At 31.9% G+C, this 15,668-nt stretch overlaps 1 protein-coding gene across 2 annotated transcripts in view; it reads left to right on the forward strand.

Moving 5' to 3' along the window:
• The window catches only part of LOC143182549 (acyl-CoA Delta-9 desaturase), a 46,629-nt gene extending 40,217 nt beyond the window's left edge, over positions 1-6,412 (forward strand). For both annotated transcript variants that reach the window (XM_076383595.1, XM_076383596.1), the window contains exons 4-6: positions 1,658-1,863; positions 2,633-2,818; positions 3,233-6,412. In XM_076383595.1, coding sequence (XP_076239710.1) covers positions 1,658-1,863; positions 2,633-2,818; positions 3,233-3,557 — 717 coding nt within the window. In that variant the 3' untranslated portion in view covers positions 3,558-6,412. The remainder of the gene's footprint in view (positions 1-1,657; positions 1,864-2,632; positions 2,819-3,232) is intronic.
• Positions 6,413-15,668: the final 9,256 nt, after the last annotated feature.

The raw sequence follows: 15,668 nt of genomic DNA on the forward strand, positions 1-15,668 counted from the left end.
GTGCTTACTTACTAGAATTTCTTTAATGTACAAGACGTTCTTTAAGGTACAATGTAAAGTTTAATTATTCACATTGAAACAAGTATCTGTTCGAATTACATAAAGAAATAAAACTTAAACTATTTTTAAAATCAAAAATATTCCATCAACGCGAGGAACTAAAATTTATCTTAAGTTACTTATAAAAACATGTTTGGAAATTTACTTGTTTATTTATCAAATGTACTTTGGTCCATGTGCGCATTCTCAGCAGCTGATTTCGGGGTACATATTGACACAACACTTTGATTAGAATGATAATGTAATTAATGACAGAAGATTAACTTCTTATATTGGTAGATGTTATCTTACACGGATGGAACGTGTTGGACGATTTGCGAGATAAATTATTCTTGTCACGAAAAAAGTTAATATTAGTATAGGTACGGTTTTAATAACTGAAATCATAAAATTGAGCGTGTTATAGATCGATTTGAATTAATTTGTAATTTTTTAATGCACATCTTGAATCGTTGAACTAGTCTGTATGCATGGCTTGGTTTGTGGTATAAATTATTTCAATATGGAAACAATGTATTTAAAATACATATGACATTAACATGTTAGTGTTCCATTTTGTATAATTATTAATATCTAACAAAATAGTCAAATATTTAAGTCCATTTGACAGAGATGCATTCTACGCCGAATCAATCACTTTTTTCTCTTCATGCCTGAAATTTAGAATGCTAATTTAGAATTTGTTGAAAGAAAAGAAGACTGAATTTAACGATTTTTTTGTGACATGGATTATACTTGGGAATGTTTATTGCGGAAACTGTTTAGCGTATTTACGTGCTTCAAATTCTTCTTTAATAGAGTGATTGATCTTCCTAAATATATTTATTTCGCGATTGGGAAATTATTTTAACAACGTTGGAAATTGTAAAGAAATTGTTAGTTTTGAAATAGGGCCTCGAGGTCATAATTTTAAAAATACAAAGAAATACTACTGTGTATTTCTTGAAATTGTTTTCATAAAATACATGTCTCTGTAAGAGGTGCAAGACATATTAAGTGAGGAATCTCTTTCCTTGGTAAATTATTTTCAGTCTTTCGGTATATTTATATTTATCGCACATATATTACAAAAAACTTAAAAAGGTATGTTTTTGAGGGAGGCAAAAAAGTATTTCTGAATTTAAGAGAAAATTATTTTTCAAATACATAATATTGACATAAAGAGTAGTTTTACTTAATAAAAGTTATCTTGAATAATTGATCGAAGAAATAGCATTAAATAATTTGTAATTTACATTTGAAGAGTTCTTTGAATAAATTTTTTGCAAGCAGCTATAAATCAGTTTCGTAAATGTATCTCTATACATTATAAAAAAGTTAATGGTCAAAGATCAAAGTTAGAGAATTTATCACGTTTTTTAAATTAAGTCACTTTTGAAGCACATGTGCGAATATATAAAAATGTTCTTTCACGCGTAATCTATATTGAATACTCAAAGACATATAATCATTGACAATAATCGAAAGCTTAAGCAAACATATTAATTCACAAACATGGACTTGCTAAAAAAATGAATAAATCCATACTTGTACTATACAGTAATTGAGTTATTATTCGATAAGCTTAAGCTAACTGGTCTTCTTATTTTTCCAAAAGGATGCTGCACTCGACTGGGCCAGAGATCACAGGCTTCATCACAAATACAGTGAGACGGACGCAGATCCTCATAATGCAACAAGAGGATTCTTCTTTGCGCATGTTGGCTGGCTATTGTGCAAGAAACATCCAGAAATCAAAGAAAAAGGCAAAGGAATTGAGCTCAGTGATCTGAAGAATAATCGCATCCTTGCATTCCAAAAAAAGTAGGTTTTTTTAGCAATTTTTAAACTAAAAATTATGTTTTCAAGTCTTAGATGGTAGGCTTTTTTAACTGAGGTTCATAGATGGTTACTGACCAAAATCTGCATATCGTCAGTCCCGTGCAACATGACGCAGCTGCAAGTAATTTTTTAGGGGATCAAGAAAACCAATTTCATTTTGTCAAACTTGTGATTAAATAATGAAAGAAATGTTTTATAATGTTAGGATAAAAATATTAGTATTCTATGGTTACTTTTAAGTTTCTGTTAGCCACAAGTGATATTGGTGAAATGTATTCCCAAAGTTTTGTCATTGTTATCTAAAAATTGAAAACTGATATTCAACATTTGTATTATAAATGTTATTAGGCAAGGTCATTAGAAAATATCAGAATACATTAATAAAGAAGTTCTGTTGTGTAAGAATCGATAATATTCAACAAAGGTGAACAAATATTGATCAAATTTGGGGATAACGTTAATGTTAAATACACTTACGTCATTATTGCACCTGATCGACGATATTGTATTGACTGAGAGACTTTAATATTATTATAAGCTTCGTTAAAGTAACAAATATCATAGAAGTTTGTACAATGAAAGTTTATTTTCAATTCAAATTTAACATTCATACGTATAGAGAATACAAGATCAAAAGTTATGATTTATTTTAGGTCAATATTGTTATATACATATTTTTGTTTTTCACTATGTACTTACGTTTGATGAAAAACAGAATTTTTTCTTATTACCTTTTATACTTTATTTACAGATACTACCTGCTTCTTATGCCTCTCTGCTGTTTCATTATACCGACTGTTATACCAGTTGTATGTTGGGATGAAACATGGTCAAATGCTTATTTCGTCCCCACAGTTCTGCGTTACGTTTTCACATTGAATGCCACGTGGTTGGTCAATTCTGCAGCCCATCTTTTTGGAAACAAACCATACGACAGGTTAGTATTAATATCACATTAATATCTTATGACTTACGCAAGTACAAGATGAATTGTGATGCACGTATTAATTTCAACTACAAGTTATTATTTACTTGAATGCTGTTCTCATCAAGATGGACCCAAAACAATGTTATTCTTGTAATGATTACATTTTTAGACTTTCATATATAGTTCATAAATATTCCATGAATTTTTTATTAGTTCTTACCAATATTAGATATTAATCAGAATGATACGGCAGAAAAACTTTGTAAAACTTGAATTTGAAAATCTTGGATAGTGTTAACTCGAGATATCAATTTATAATGACTTCGTAAAATTCGATTTGATAAGAAACGTGCAAGTGTTTCATGAAAATATGGAGAAGTGCAGTTAACAGTGTGATTTTAATAATTTGATCATTAATTTCAGGTTTATCAATCCAGCTGAGAATAGGGCTGTAGCTATGACTGCGTTGGGAGAGGGTTGGCACAATTACCACCACGTATTTCCGTGGGATTACAAGACAGCCGAATTAGGAAACTACAAATTTAACTTTACGACAGCCTTCATCGATCTTTGTGCAAAGTTGGGTCTGGCGTACGATTTGAAAATGGTTCCTACCGATATTGTGAAGAAACGAGTAGAGAGAACCGGCGACGGCAGTCACGAACTGTGGGGTTGGGGTGACAAGGATCAAACACAAGAAGAAAGGGATCAGACTGTGGTGATATACAATCTGAAGAAGGATCACTAAGAATAAGCAACCTACGAAATGGCCAATTGTTTGTATTCTCGATCGAAGAATGATGGCCAGTTCTATTTATAGTTTTTGCGGGGGGCTGGATGTGCTATCCGAAAATCGATTGGAATATCTGAGATATAACTTAATAATAGTTGTAATCACGCGATTGTACAAATGTCAGCTATATTCAATTTTCCTCGATACCAATTTATCGCTCTTCGATATACCGTAGCTATTTTCTTTTCATGATGGGTTACTATTTCGGGAACTATTTTCTTGAAACAGGAAGTTACTTGAAAAACAAGACAACAAAAAGAATGGATAAAGCTGTTCCTTTTTATTTTGGTATTTGATAGTAACAACACATTTGGCAGAGAAAAGGTCGCTCGAGTTTGCCATAATACTTATTCGTAAGAGTTGTCCACAATGTAATCATATCACAGCATGATGCAACAAATCTGAATAATTGAATATAGCTGGTCTTGCAATCACGCGATTGCTTCGATAAGTCATTCAGATTCTAAATGACCTCGATGATGCCAGGGAGGAAGATACAGACCTCGGACAGTAATCATTTTTCCATTCTTTGATTACATTCCATACATTAGAGTTATCTGAATCCCCACAGCATCAATGATTGTCTTTTTTCTTAGACTGCTCCATAAAATATCAAATTTAATCGAACGTATGCTATCAATGGTGAAAGTCATTTTTTGTGTAATCCATCAGCTCGTAAATTCAATTATAGTTAGAGTTTATTTAACTTTTTTGATGTTGCAAAGCGCGGTTTTGGGGCTACAAAATACAAATCGGCAAATGCTGGGTGATTCAAGTCGACAGAAATACGTTGTTGATATCAGCCATATGTTTGGCTCTTGGGGAACTCTGGGTGTATATTTATATAAACTTTTAGCAAAGCAGTAAACGCGTGAAAAATGCCTTCTACAAACATTTTTTCGCCAATATGCAAATTAATAAATATAATATGTGTATTAAACCTTTAGTGTTGTCAACCAGTACAGTAACCGAACTAGAAAATCAAAAGATAATGATTGATTGTTCGATTCCTAATTTCATACGCGTCGATTGGAAATCAAAAAATGTTCTCTTGTCCATTTAGCAGTAGTATTTTTTCTCAACTTCTTTCATTTTCGATTTTTCTTTAATTCATTTATTTTGAGCATCTCTTAAATGTCCTAAAAAATTTCGAGATGAAAACGCGCATTTCACTCTGATCTTCTCACTTCAGCATTCAGCTGCAACGTTTTCTATATAGGATAACATTAAATATTTCATTTACGTTTATTTGCGTGCATATGTCATTGAAATGAGAATTTCGTTGAACGATCTTCTCTTTCCTCCTTCTCTTCCTTACATTCATAGTTCACAGTTCATTTATTGATTAATGAAAGTTCTTGGATTCATTTGATGCGTCCAATTTAACTCTAGAAAGCGAAAGCCTCCGCAATTGGTTACAAATGTATTTATGTAAAACTTATTATTCGAAATATGAATATTTTTTTCATTACTCACTATTGTAACGCCAACAATTGTTATTATAAATCGGAGGTTTGAAAAATTTCTATATAATTGTAGAAATTTATGTTATTTATTTTTATCCAATACGAGCTAATAGTTGAATATTTGTACTCCTGTGAATGATGTTAAACCTTTTACGCACACAGTCAGATATTTGAATGCAAATATTTTGAGAAAATAATGAAGCTTCCTGGATATTGATTTTAAAAATTATTCTGATTTCAACTAGGCTCGGATTGCAACAAGCTTACGAAAAGCTTATCAAGTACCTGAACGCAGAATGAGCAGTGTTTTACACTTTCTAGGGTTAAAGATACAAAGTTTACATATTCAACTTATTCTACCGATTTGTTATACAAGCGCACGAAAGAACTCAAATTCTAAGATAATTCATTAAAACGAGAGAGGGTGTAATTGTAATTCAAATAGTTTTTATTATCTTATCTATACTAAAAATAAACCATACAAAACTTATGGTAATGTAAGGGGTATATCTTGCATAACAGCGATTTATACGTGTGTTTGTACTATTTTTGCAAAATATCTCGTTCTTAACGAAAACAAAATAATTAAAAAAAAAAAAAACATAACGACTTTAAGCTCAATTGAAACACTTAAAATTAATACATTTTTCTAAAAGGGAAATTCTACAAATGGTGTTTATAATTTTGTAATTAAAAAACCTTATCTCTAGATTTATTTGCAAACTTTTTTAAAGTTCTAATACATTGTACAATTAAGTCACTCAATGAAATTTCTTTGATGATTTTATCATTAAAGTTATTCAAAATTTCATACTTTTTTTGTATTTCTAATTTATCCTTTGTTTCTCATTTTCATCTTAAGATAGACTTTTTCATCCCCTTCGTCTTTTATTCGTGGCTCTCTCTCTCTAGTCGCGTGAATGTTGAATGCATTACTGTGTGATTAATTCGTCATTCCGTGTTACATATACGAGAAAAAACGCACAGGAAACGCGGGGCGTTTCCAGATATTTCAACGATGATTATAGTCGTACGTTGAAAGGGTGAGAGGGAAAACGTTGTCACTGGCATTTCAAGCATGCCCAATTTTACATTGATTTCGAATTCGTTTCATGCGTTCATGTCTTCTCTCGATGAATGTGCACGCATGGAATAATATTGTAAAATGTGCATACTCCTCTTTAAAGTCAAATAAATGAACACAAGTATATGTGTCTGTTCAGAAAATGAACCGTCTGAGACTTGGCGTTCTCGCGATTAGTTCTAAGAATTAATCTTAAAGTTGAAAAAAGTGTGCTGTTACCAGAATAAAGAAACAAATATATTCTGTTTTGTGATATGCAAGTGACCCGCCTTTTTCTAATCTGTGATATAACATACGAGGTATACGAGTAATCGTTCAGACACAATGAAAGAGGGATTGAAAAATAATTAAATGTACTGAATAATTAAGAACAAAATTCTCCTACAATATTTAAGTTAGCATTCTAAACAGTAAATTCAAAATTACATGTACTATTGCTGACACAAATTTACCTAAATTTATTACTTATTTCGTGCAGAAAGAAGATACACATAGCCATTCTATTCATAATTCTATTAATGAATTTAGGAAATTATTTTAAGAATAGTTACTTATAGTTACTTATATCGTGCAAAATGAAGATTCCCATAATCATTTTATTCATAATTTTATTAATGAATTTAGGAAATTATCTTAAGAATACTACGTAACCATTTAAATATTTTCATTATTGAATTATTAAATTCGGTTTCAGAATATCGTACAAACTATAATCTATAATGTATTTTGATATTATCTCTATGAACAACAATATCAATTTTGCATTCGCATATATATCTTTTCTTGTCATTATTATCCAGTTCGGCAGCCATCTTAGTTTTTAATTACGCGCGCCATCATTCCATTTGTGGACACGCTAGAGGTCGGACGTAAATGTATCTCTCATCTTTTTAAACCTGTTTATACCTGTTCCTGACCACTTCTTAAGGTTGGTATTTTTATTTTTAACATACTGTCACTTGTTTAACGGAAAATTTACTTTAATTTCAATAACTATAACGATTATTATTTATTCGAAATATTTGTAATGTTCAGTTACGTGAGTAACTGGTGGTACACTTTTCAAATATCTTTATATGCCTTAATAAATTTATATAAATTTAATGAATTTCGAATACCAATTCCATTTCAACAATATTGTTTGTAAAAAGTATTTGACATATTATTTATTGCTTTGATTTATCGTTTGGAACATATTGTTTGAAAACCTTTCGTAGGTCTTCAAGCGTATATAACAATGGCGTAAAGATTTAAAAGCAGTTTTGAGATGTTTGCAGAAATTGATAGAATATTTTATACGTTATGGTTATGGTTATACTTTCATTATTTGTAAAGTAAAATACAGTTACATTTTGTGTATTTTATTAATTTTTATTGTATTTTTCGCTGTATGCATATGAAAGGTAGCTGATAAAAGACTATAAACGAGCGAGATTCGATACTATCGAAGCGAAAGCGATATTCTTTCGATTCTCGAAGTTGCGCGCGCAGTCCACTTTGAAAGACCGACGCTGGAGAGTAGAGCTCATCACGAAGGTACGTTTTTTACTATTTTCTTTGGTATTATAACAGAACTCGTCGGATTTTTGTATGTTTCATCAATATTTAAGAAATTTGTTGTCCTTTTTTGGTAAACTTGCATGAATCTCTCAATATATTTCGAGATTCGTTGTATTCTGGATTTAGCTCTTAAACGACAGAAACGTAGATATTTAAAATGCGAATAATATCGAACAAATGTAGAGAGGTAGTCGAGTTGCTTTTATAGTTTTCCTGCTTTTTTTCAGAATTATCTACGATTTTTGAAAGTTTTGAAATAATGCAAATTATAGCGTTGGCTATATTATTAGTATTTCCTCATACAAGGACAAGTTCACGAATATACATCAGAGATGGATGAAGGATTGATATTTAATTGGTCGCTATGAGAGAGATGAGATGTTATTCTTCTCTGGTGCAATTCATGTAAGCATACGATATTCATTGATGTCTAATCAGCTCTGCTTCTGTTCACTATTTGCATCTATCTTTAATATATTTTTTATTGATAATTCATTCCATGTTTCGACCAAACTGTTTTATTCTACTTTATGTTAGTTGATACATTTGTACACTTTTTAAAATGAAGTTAGAGGTTTTTGTAATGTATTTGTAAAGCTCACTCAATATATTTCTATCTGTATATATACAAATCATTGCAAATGTAAGTTTTTTAATTATTTTCTATATTATTCGTACGAAATTTGTTGGATTTGATGTTTTTCGAAAATATATTGCACTTTCATATTATAACACAGAAAAATTAGATCCACTTTTTGGTGAGTGTAGTTTTGAATTGTCTGGGACATTCAGATTTAAGTTTCAAATAATAATAACATAAATGGTAGTAAACGAACTAATTTGTTTATTACCCTTGAATTCCTTTATAAAGAATTGCAGTGATTAGTATCTTTGGAATTTTCAAGATAATTAAAAACATGCTTATAAGAATGACATTTAAATTTCCATTTTTTTTAATAACATACAAGTAAGTTGATTAAGTTACATTAAATTGTGTTTAGTGAATTAAGATTTTTGAATTAACATGTTTTAATGCTTAGCTTTTCTTGGGTTGATATTTTATAAAAGTTTGTTTAGCTACATACTTGCATACCGATTGGAAATTAATCGCTTTGCAAAGATGTTTCAAGTTCCAACAGTGAATAATTCTTGAAGTGACTGTAATCACGCACAGAGGTCGCTGAAATGAGCTGTGAAATGTCTAGATTGGTAAGGCAGTCTGTTTTGGAATGCTTTGTCAGTGTTGCTATCATTTTATGATTGATTGAAACATAAACATATGTAAACAAAAATGAGAATTGTAATTCAATTAGACTAAACACAAACTTTTGTCTACAAAATTTTCAATGTGCTCCTTTTTCAAAATCTGCAACATAATTACTTAGTATTATATAGTCTACAGTAAATATAATCTAGAAAGAGTTATATTTTTCCAAAATTTTTCGAGTACATCCACTTTTTATGTACATATGCAATTATATTTGTGGCACTTGCAGTTGCAAGAAATTTCTCTGGAAGACCGTGGAACGTTATGAAGGAGAAAAGCAGAGTGGGGAACAGTGGTCACGTGAATAAGAGTGAAAGTTAGCAAGACTTGCTCTGCTAAATTATCGATATATTCTGCTTTATAATAAGTTAATAATTCTAGTCTATTTATTACTCCCATTATCTATAATACGTAATATGACAATATCGTTGAATAAGAGTACAATTTCGGTTCAAAGATATTGACTTGCTATTGACGTTAACAAAATTATTCAAACTGAATGATCTTTCGCTTGAAAAGAAATTTCTTCAGTTACCTAGCTCCTCTTTGTCACGATCAGTCACCATATATAATATTACTGACTATACCGTGCCCACATTCACTGCAAGCACAAAACTAATTGCATTTTTACGCCAAGAGAACTGCCCTGTGCTTCCAAAATAAAGAAAAAAGCTAAGATGCAAGAACTGGTGTCATTGTTCTTCTAAAACAGAGTAACAGTTACGCATAATCGTATCAGGATTGCGCAAGGTTGATGGCCACTGGATGGTAACGGCAGATGTTTTACTCCAGCAGTTACAAAATTGGTCGATGCAGCCAATGGTGCGTAAGAAACACCAAACTGGTGGAGTGAACCGTAATCGCAGTTCGATTCGTCTTCGAAGTCTCAAGCAGATGCTATTGCTTTACGGATTACCCTGTCGTTTTTACGCTTGCTTAAGTTTTACGAGTCCTCCGCGTCCTTGCGTTCCGCTGACGCGATTATGGTGGCTGGACGGATTCACGCTGTCGTATTAGAAAGTCCATCGTTCAGCCGCGGCCTCTTCAGTTTGTCTCCGGTATTTTGTACACAGTATTCTGAAACGGCATGCGGAAGGACGATGTGAACAGTAAAGGTCGCGCGAGGAGAATTAAATCGAAGACCACTGCGAGCTGCAAAAGATGGAACCTTATCGGCACTGTCTTTTGCGTGATGTAAGGTTTTATTTTTCAATAGGACACCTTTCGTAGTTCCGCTGGGTGGTTGGTTTCAGTTTTGGTAATTAATGATAGGGTGGAACAAAACATCTATGGTTGTAAGGTAAAACAATTCACGTGTTCCTGTTTTGGAGATGCTAGTGTTCAAAATTTTCAACTTCAGTATTATTTTATGGACTTGCGTCTTCTTGCATCCTTATTTTGAAATGCAGAAGTTCTTTTAATGTCCTTTTTCTTTCTAAAAATATCAATTCTATATTGTAGATTTCAGTTAAAGCCTTAACTCGAACACTAACAATAAAATAAAGGCAAAATATTAAGAATGTGTACAAAATTCAATTTTTAAAAAAAGGACTTGAATTAGTCCAACTTCCAGGTAGAGAATTAAGTATGTTCTTAAAACACCAATCTACTCCCTCCTTAGTTAGAACAAGATTCACGACTGTTCATCGCTTCACCTAGGACTAGAAAATAGATATTACTTCTTGGTTTCCATCAACAAAAACTACACAACACCCAAGGGTCAATTGCTTCCTATAGAGACGAGCTTCATCAAAATTATTCCATCTTATCCCAAAAGTTACTCCATTTTCTCCTGCATCCAGCGACATAATACCTCACGTCACGAGTTCGTCTCGCAGACGCATCCTTTGGGCCAAGTAATGCCTCGTTATTTCGGTCGAACGGGTCAGCTTGTTTTCTCCGCGACGTCAGTTTCGCAGTTCACGGGCGTGACGCGACTGTTCGCGCGAGATGTAAAAAGCGCGGCGGAAAAGGGCAAGGGAGGGGGAAGGGGAGTAATTTCTCCAGTGGAATCCTGGCAACGGAATTCGAGAATCACTTGCTAAGCAAGTCAACCGACATCGACACGAATACTTTGAGAGACGGGGACTCCGAGGCAGGGATCGCGGTGAGAAGGCTTCGTTCGTGAATGTAGGTCCTCGGGTCGCCACCTATAATGCGAACCTCCCACCTCGCTCGGCCGTGCCACTATCGTACAGGTTCCCTCAAGAACCGTGCTCGTTCATCCGGTGCCCCCTGTCGTCTGGCCGAGTTCATTCAGAATAACAGGTGGACCTCCATACTTGGGGATATTGACGAGGCTGGCGTCCACAACTCGCTGCTACCTTGCGCTCTGTGCGAGTTATAGATTTGTGGGATTCTAATGGGGCCTAGGTATTTTGTAAAAAGGGTGTCTTTTACAAATAAAAAAGGTTTCTCAGTAGGGAAGAGCAGAGCATAATGCAACGCTTTACTTTTTATCTCACTTTTCCCGAATACTTACCATTTGTGAGGAATACTCTGATAAGTGCGTGGAATTGGAGATTGTGTATTGTTTTTGGTCAGATAGAATTTTTGTAATAGAGTACTGTGCTTTGTTTCACACGAAATTCGAAAGCATTTGAAAGAAATATCTGTGGGTCATCGTCTCAGGCGGCGATTTTACATAAATTTCTTTTCACCTCGGGTAAAAATAAATCCAAGACTGTGGGCGTTCCGTTATTTTTGAAAGTAATATGTGTTTAGCAGATCTCTTAGAAAGCAGAGAGTTTTAACGAATTCAATTTCTTTTTTGTATGAAATCGACTCTTGAGCTTTGAGATCTTTTGCTGAAGTAGAACATTTTATCTATGTTAGTTATATAGTTAATAATAATTCGTGAAAAGCTTTGTCGGTCACTTGTCATACAAATTGTGGTTAAGTTTCTATCAAATAGGTATATTTAATAGCTTTCAAATTTAAACAAACACTTTCTATTGCACGGGTAGATCGCGATACTTTATTGCTTATTGTTAGCTGTATTCATATTTAATGTTTTAGTACTTTGACTTCTATGTCACACGAGTAAGGTCCGCTGTAGACGAGCGTTTTTTCAATTCTCAATTTTCAATTGTGGAAAACAAAGAAAGCCATACGAACACGATAACTAGGCAGCACGTTTGCGTCAAATTCACGCAAAGTCGCGAAACTGGATCTCGGTTCTTTTGAAAATACGCAAGCATGCCGCCAAATTGTTGCGTTCGTAAAGTCTTTCCTTGTTGCCTACAATTGAAAGTTGGTAATTGTACTTGCTGTCATAATGTGCTCTGGCTATTTTTTGTTTTTTTGTATTTATTTGTTTATCGTCGCATATGACATCAGTTTTTATCTTTAATTAGGTATACCTAATGTATTAGAGTTTCAGCCTAAAATTGAATAAAAATAACGTCAGTGTTTAGGCATCAGAATATGATCAACTACTGGAATATTTACCTTAAGTTATATTCATTTCGTTATGTATAATATTAATTTAGGTATTTGACAATGCATAACACTAACTGAAATGTTATAATAAAAACTATGAATAAAAGAAGAGACGTAGTACTAAATGAATATAAGGAAAATTAAATTAAAGGAACTTTTCCTTTAAAAAAAATAAAGAAGAATGAAAATACAATAAACTATAAATTTATAATGAAAAATTGAAATTATAAATTTGAAACATTAGTATCTGGAAAATATGTTCCTTAAATTGTTTCGACTTACAGCTACATATAGATATTTTAAGGGACGATTATACATATTGAAATAAAATTAAAATGAAGGTAGACGAAATTGTGTTTCAAGATTCGGTTTTGAGTTATTAATTGTTGTAAATACACTTAAGATACGCGAAATGTATCTGACTCGGGACTTATTCTACTACCTACGCTGTGTCTGAGTAGTGCACGTAGGTAGTAGAATACGTCCTAAGTCAGACACATTTCGCTCGAATTTTAGACGTTTTTGCAACAATTAACAACCCTGGAACAACGCCCCAAACATAATTTCATCATTTTTTTATCTCATTTTGACGTATAGAATCAATTCTTAAGATTTCTTACAATTTCACAGATCATTTCTTAGGATTAAATTCATTGGATTTTCATTGGTAGAAATTTTTAAAATGTGTACAACACTGATCATAAATAATAAAAGATTTATTAGACTAGAAAGACTAGAAAGTTTCTGATAAATATGAATAGCACCCGGATGTTTCAGAAGTAGTGAAAATTAGGTAGATTATTTATGCATATACATTAAGATAATAATAATAATTATTAACAAAGCAATAAGAACAATGGATAGCAAATATAACAATAATTCTTCATGTATATTAATAATATTTGCAATTCTTTTTTAGTATTTTGCAACTTGACAAGTTCAAAATAATTAATAACGACTAAAATATTTATTCGTTATAAGGTCGTCACGCTTTTATTATTTCTTGCAGGTAGTTTTGAAAAATTGGCTTTGGAAATGTGTGACGTACACTTTGCAAAGAAGTTGCTGATAACCAGTCGCATAATTATAACAAGTCACGAGTTTATGTAAGTACTTGAATAATCTTAGAGTTTATTGATATAACAATGTACGTGCATAAATATTACTAAGTCTTTAAATATAATAACGTATTTTGATAATGTGCTAATATGTGCTTTTAAAGTAAAATAATGTGCTTTTAAAGTCAAGATGTTTTAATCTGATAAACTATTAAATTATTACAACAACCGATCGAAATTAGAACCTAAAGTGTTAAATTACTACATGAAATGCTGTTTTAATTAAAGACTCTGTATTATAAAAAATTTTAACAATGTGATGTTATCTATGAAATTGAAATTAATCTTTCACAGAATCAATCAAAAGATTATAATGTTTGTAAATATATTCTCCCAAATAACTTCAAAACATGTCTTAACGAAGTCTTCTGTTAGATTTCGTGAGATTTAGAAGATGAAACGATCGCTCAAGCGTTCAATATAAATATCTGCCAAAGGCAGACAGCGTGACAGCTATAGATAGTTATTACTGGTCAGTGAACTCATGAAAACAAGTCTTAAACTTAAACTAATCACTTAAACGTTGAAATGCAATTACAGCAACTTAATTTAATGTAAAATTAAATGTCCAGTTGCAATTTAAATATCAGAGCGGATGTTCTTATTATTAGCAAGAAAATTATGTGTAAAGCAATTAGCTAGTGAATTTAAATAACAATAAGAGTGTTCAATTTGGCTGGTCTCATTTACGATTCTACTCATAATTGTAAAAATTTAAATACCAGTAAAACAATTTCATTATCAGAACATGGATATCTTCACAAATGTCCTCTCATTTTTGCTAGTAACTTTTTTTAAATCTGGAATATTTCTCGAGGTCCTTTTTTGTTAAATGTGGTGTTCATTTCATTCGATAAGTATCTTAATTATTATCTGGATAATAATTATTGATCGCCTTTAACAGACTATTCGAATAATTGACCATTATTTAAGTGCGTATTATGAAATTTTTCAAACGACTGTATAAATACTTCGCTATACGCTGTAATTCGAAATTACCGAGGCCGTAAATATTTTATTTGCATCCGTTGTCACTCACATCTTTAATAAAATAACAATAAACATAAGCTGATCTTAGAAACACGTTCTTCCATATAAAGTTGTCAGCGTGTCCTTAATTGTTAGATATTCAAATCGATTTGATAAATATTTATCTAATCCAGTTACTCGATTAAATGGTTATCACTATACTTCCTTCAAATAAGACTTGCATGCCATGCTAAATTATTCGAGTAAATTCTTATTTCATTAGTGACTGATTTAATAGAGGAAAACAAGGGTTTATTCGTTACCCGTTATCCAATGAAGTATTTGCTCATTTTGATACGCGATCGTGAATATCCTAATGTCGTATATTAAATAATTAGTGAATGGGCAGTCCGGCAAGCATATTAACAGAAGTGTTATAACTGTCGCCACGTTACGCGTCACTGATGATGGCTGGAATCACTGTGTAACGGGTAGGAGTGTAGTACAGTTGAAGAACGACAACGCGGAGACGAAAGATGAAACGTGAAGGAAGTGAAAAGAGACGAAACCGGAGCTGACTCGCACTGAGCACCGTTGGAATTCACCAACTTTCTTTGCGAATATTTTATATTCTCTTTAGATCAGATTTGATGGTGGAAGAACTGTTTCTATGCTTGAAGCAGGGATTCTCTGAATTCCAAACATATTAGGAGCAGGATATCGAAATTAGCACATTTCAGTCTAAACAAATTCCATCTTTATTCTGAAATAAATTGGTTAATGTCGAATTTTTTTATTTTCTTCCGTATGTATGTAGATACAGTTGTTGTTAAATTCATATAATCATTTTTTATAATATGGCGGTCAAATAGTTCTTTTTTTTTGTTAATGAAGTGTTGTACGTATTTTCATTATTCCATTGTAATGTAAAATTTGTCCACAATGTGATCTTGAAATTTTCTTATTTATACATTTATATAATAGAACTGAATTCAATATAAATCTACTATCCAATTTTTCATTCATAAACTTCATTTCGATTTTTTAATATTAAATAACGCTTTAAAGATGAAATGCTGATAGATTTATTAGATAGTAGTAATTACAAAAATTTAGAATATGCACATAAACTTGTCACGGAATATATACATATATCCAAGA

Source organism: Calliopsis andreniformis, chromosome 8 (assembly GCF_051401765.1).
Source record: "Calliopsis andreniformis isolate RMS-2024a chromosome 8, iyCalAndr_principal, whole genome shotgun sequence".
NCBI classification, from domain to species: Eukaryota; Metazoa; Arthropoda; class Insecta; order Hymenoptera; family Andrenidae; genus Calliopsis; species Calliopsis andreniformis.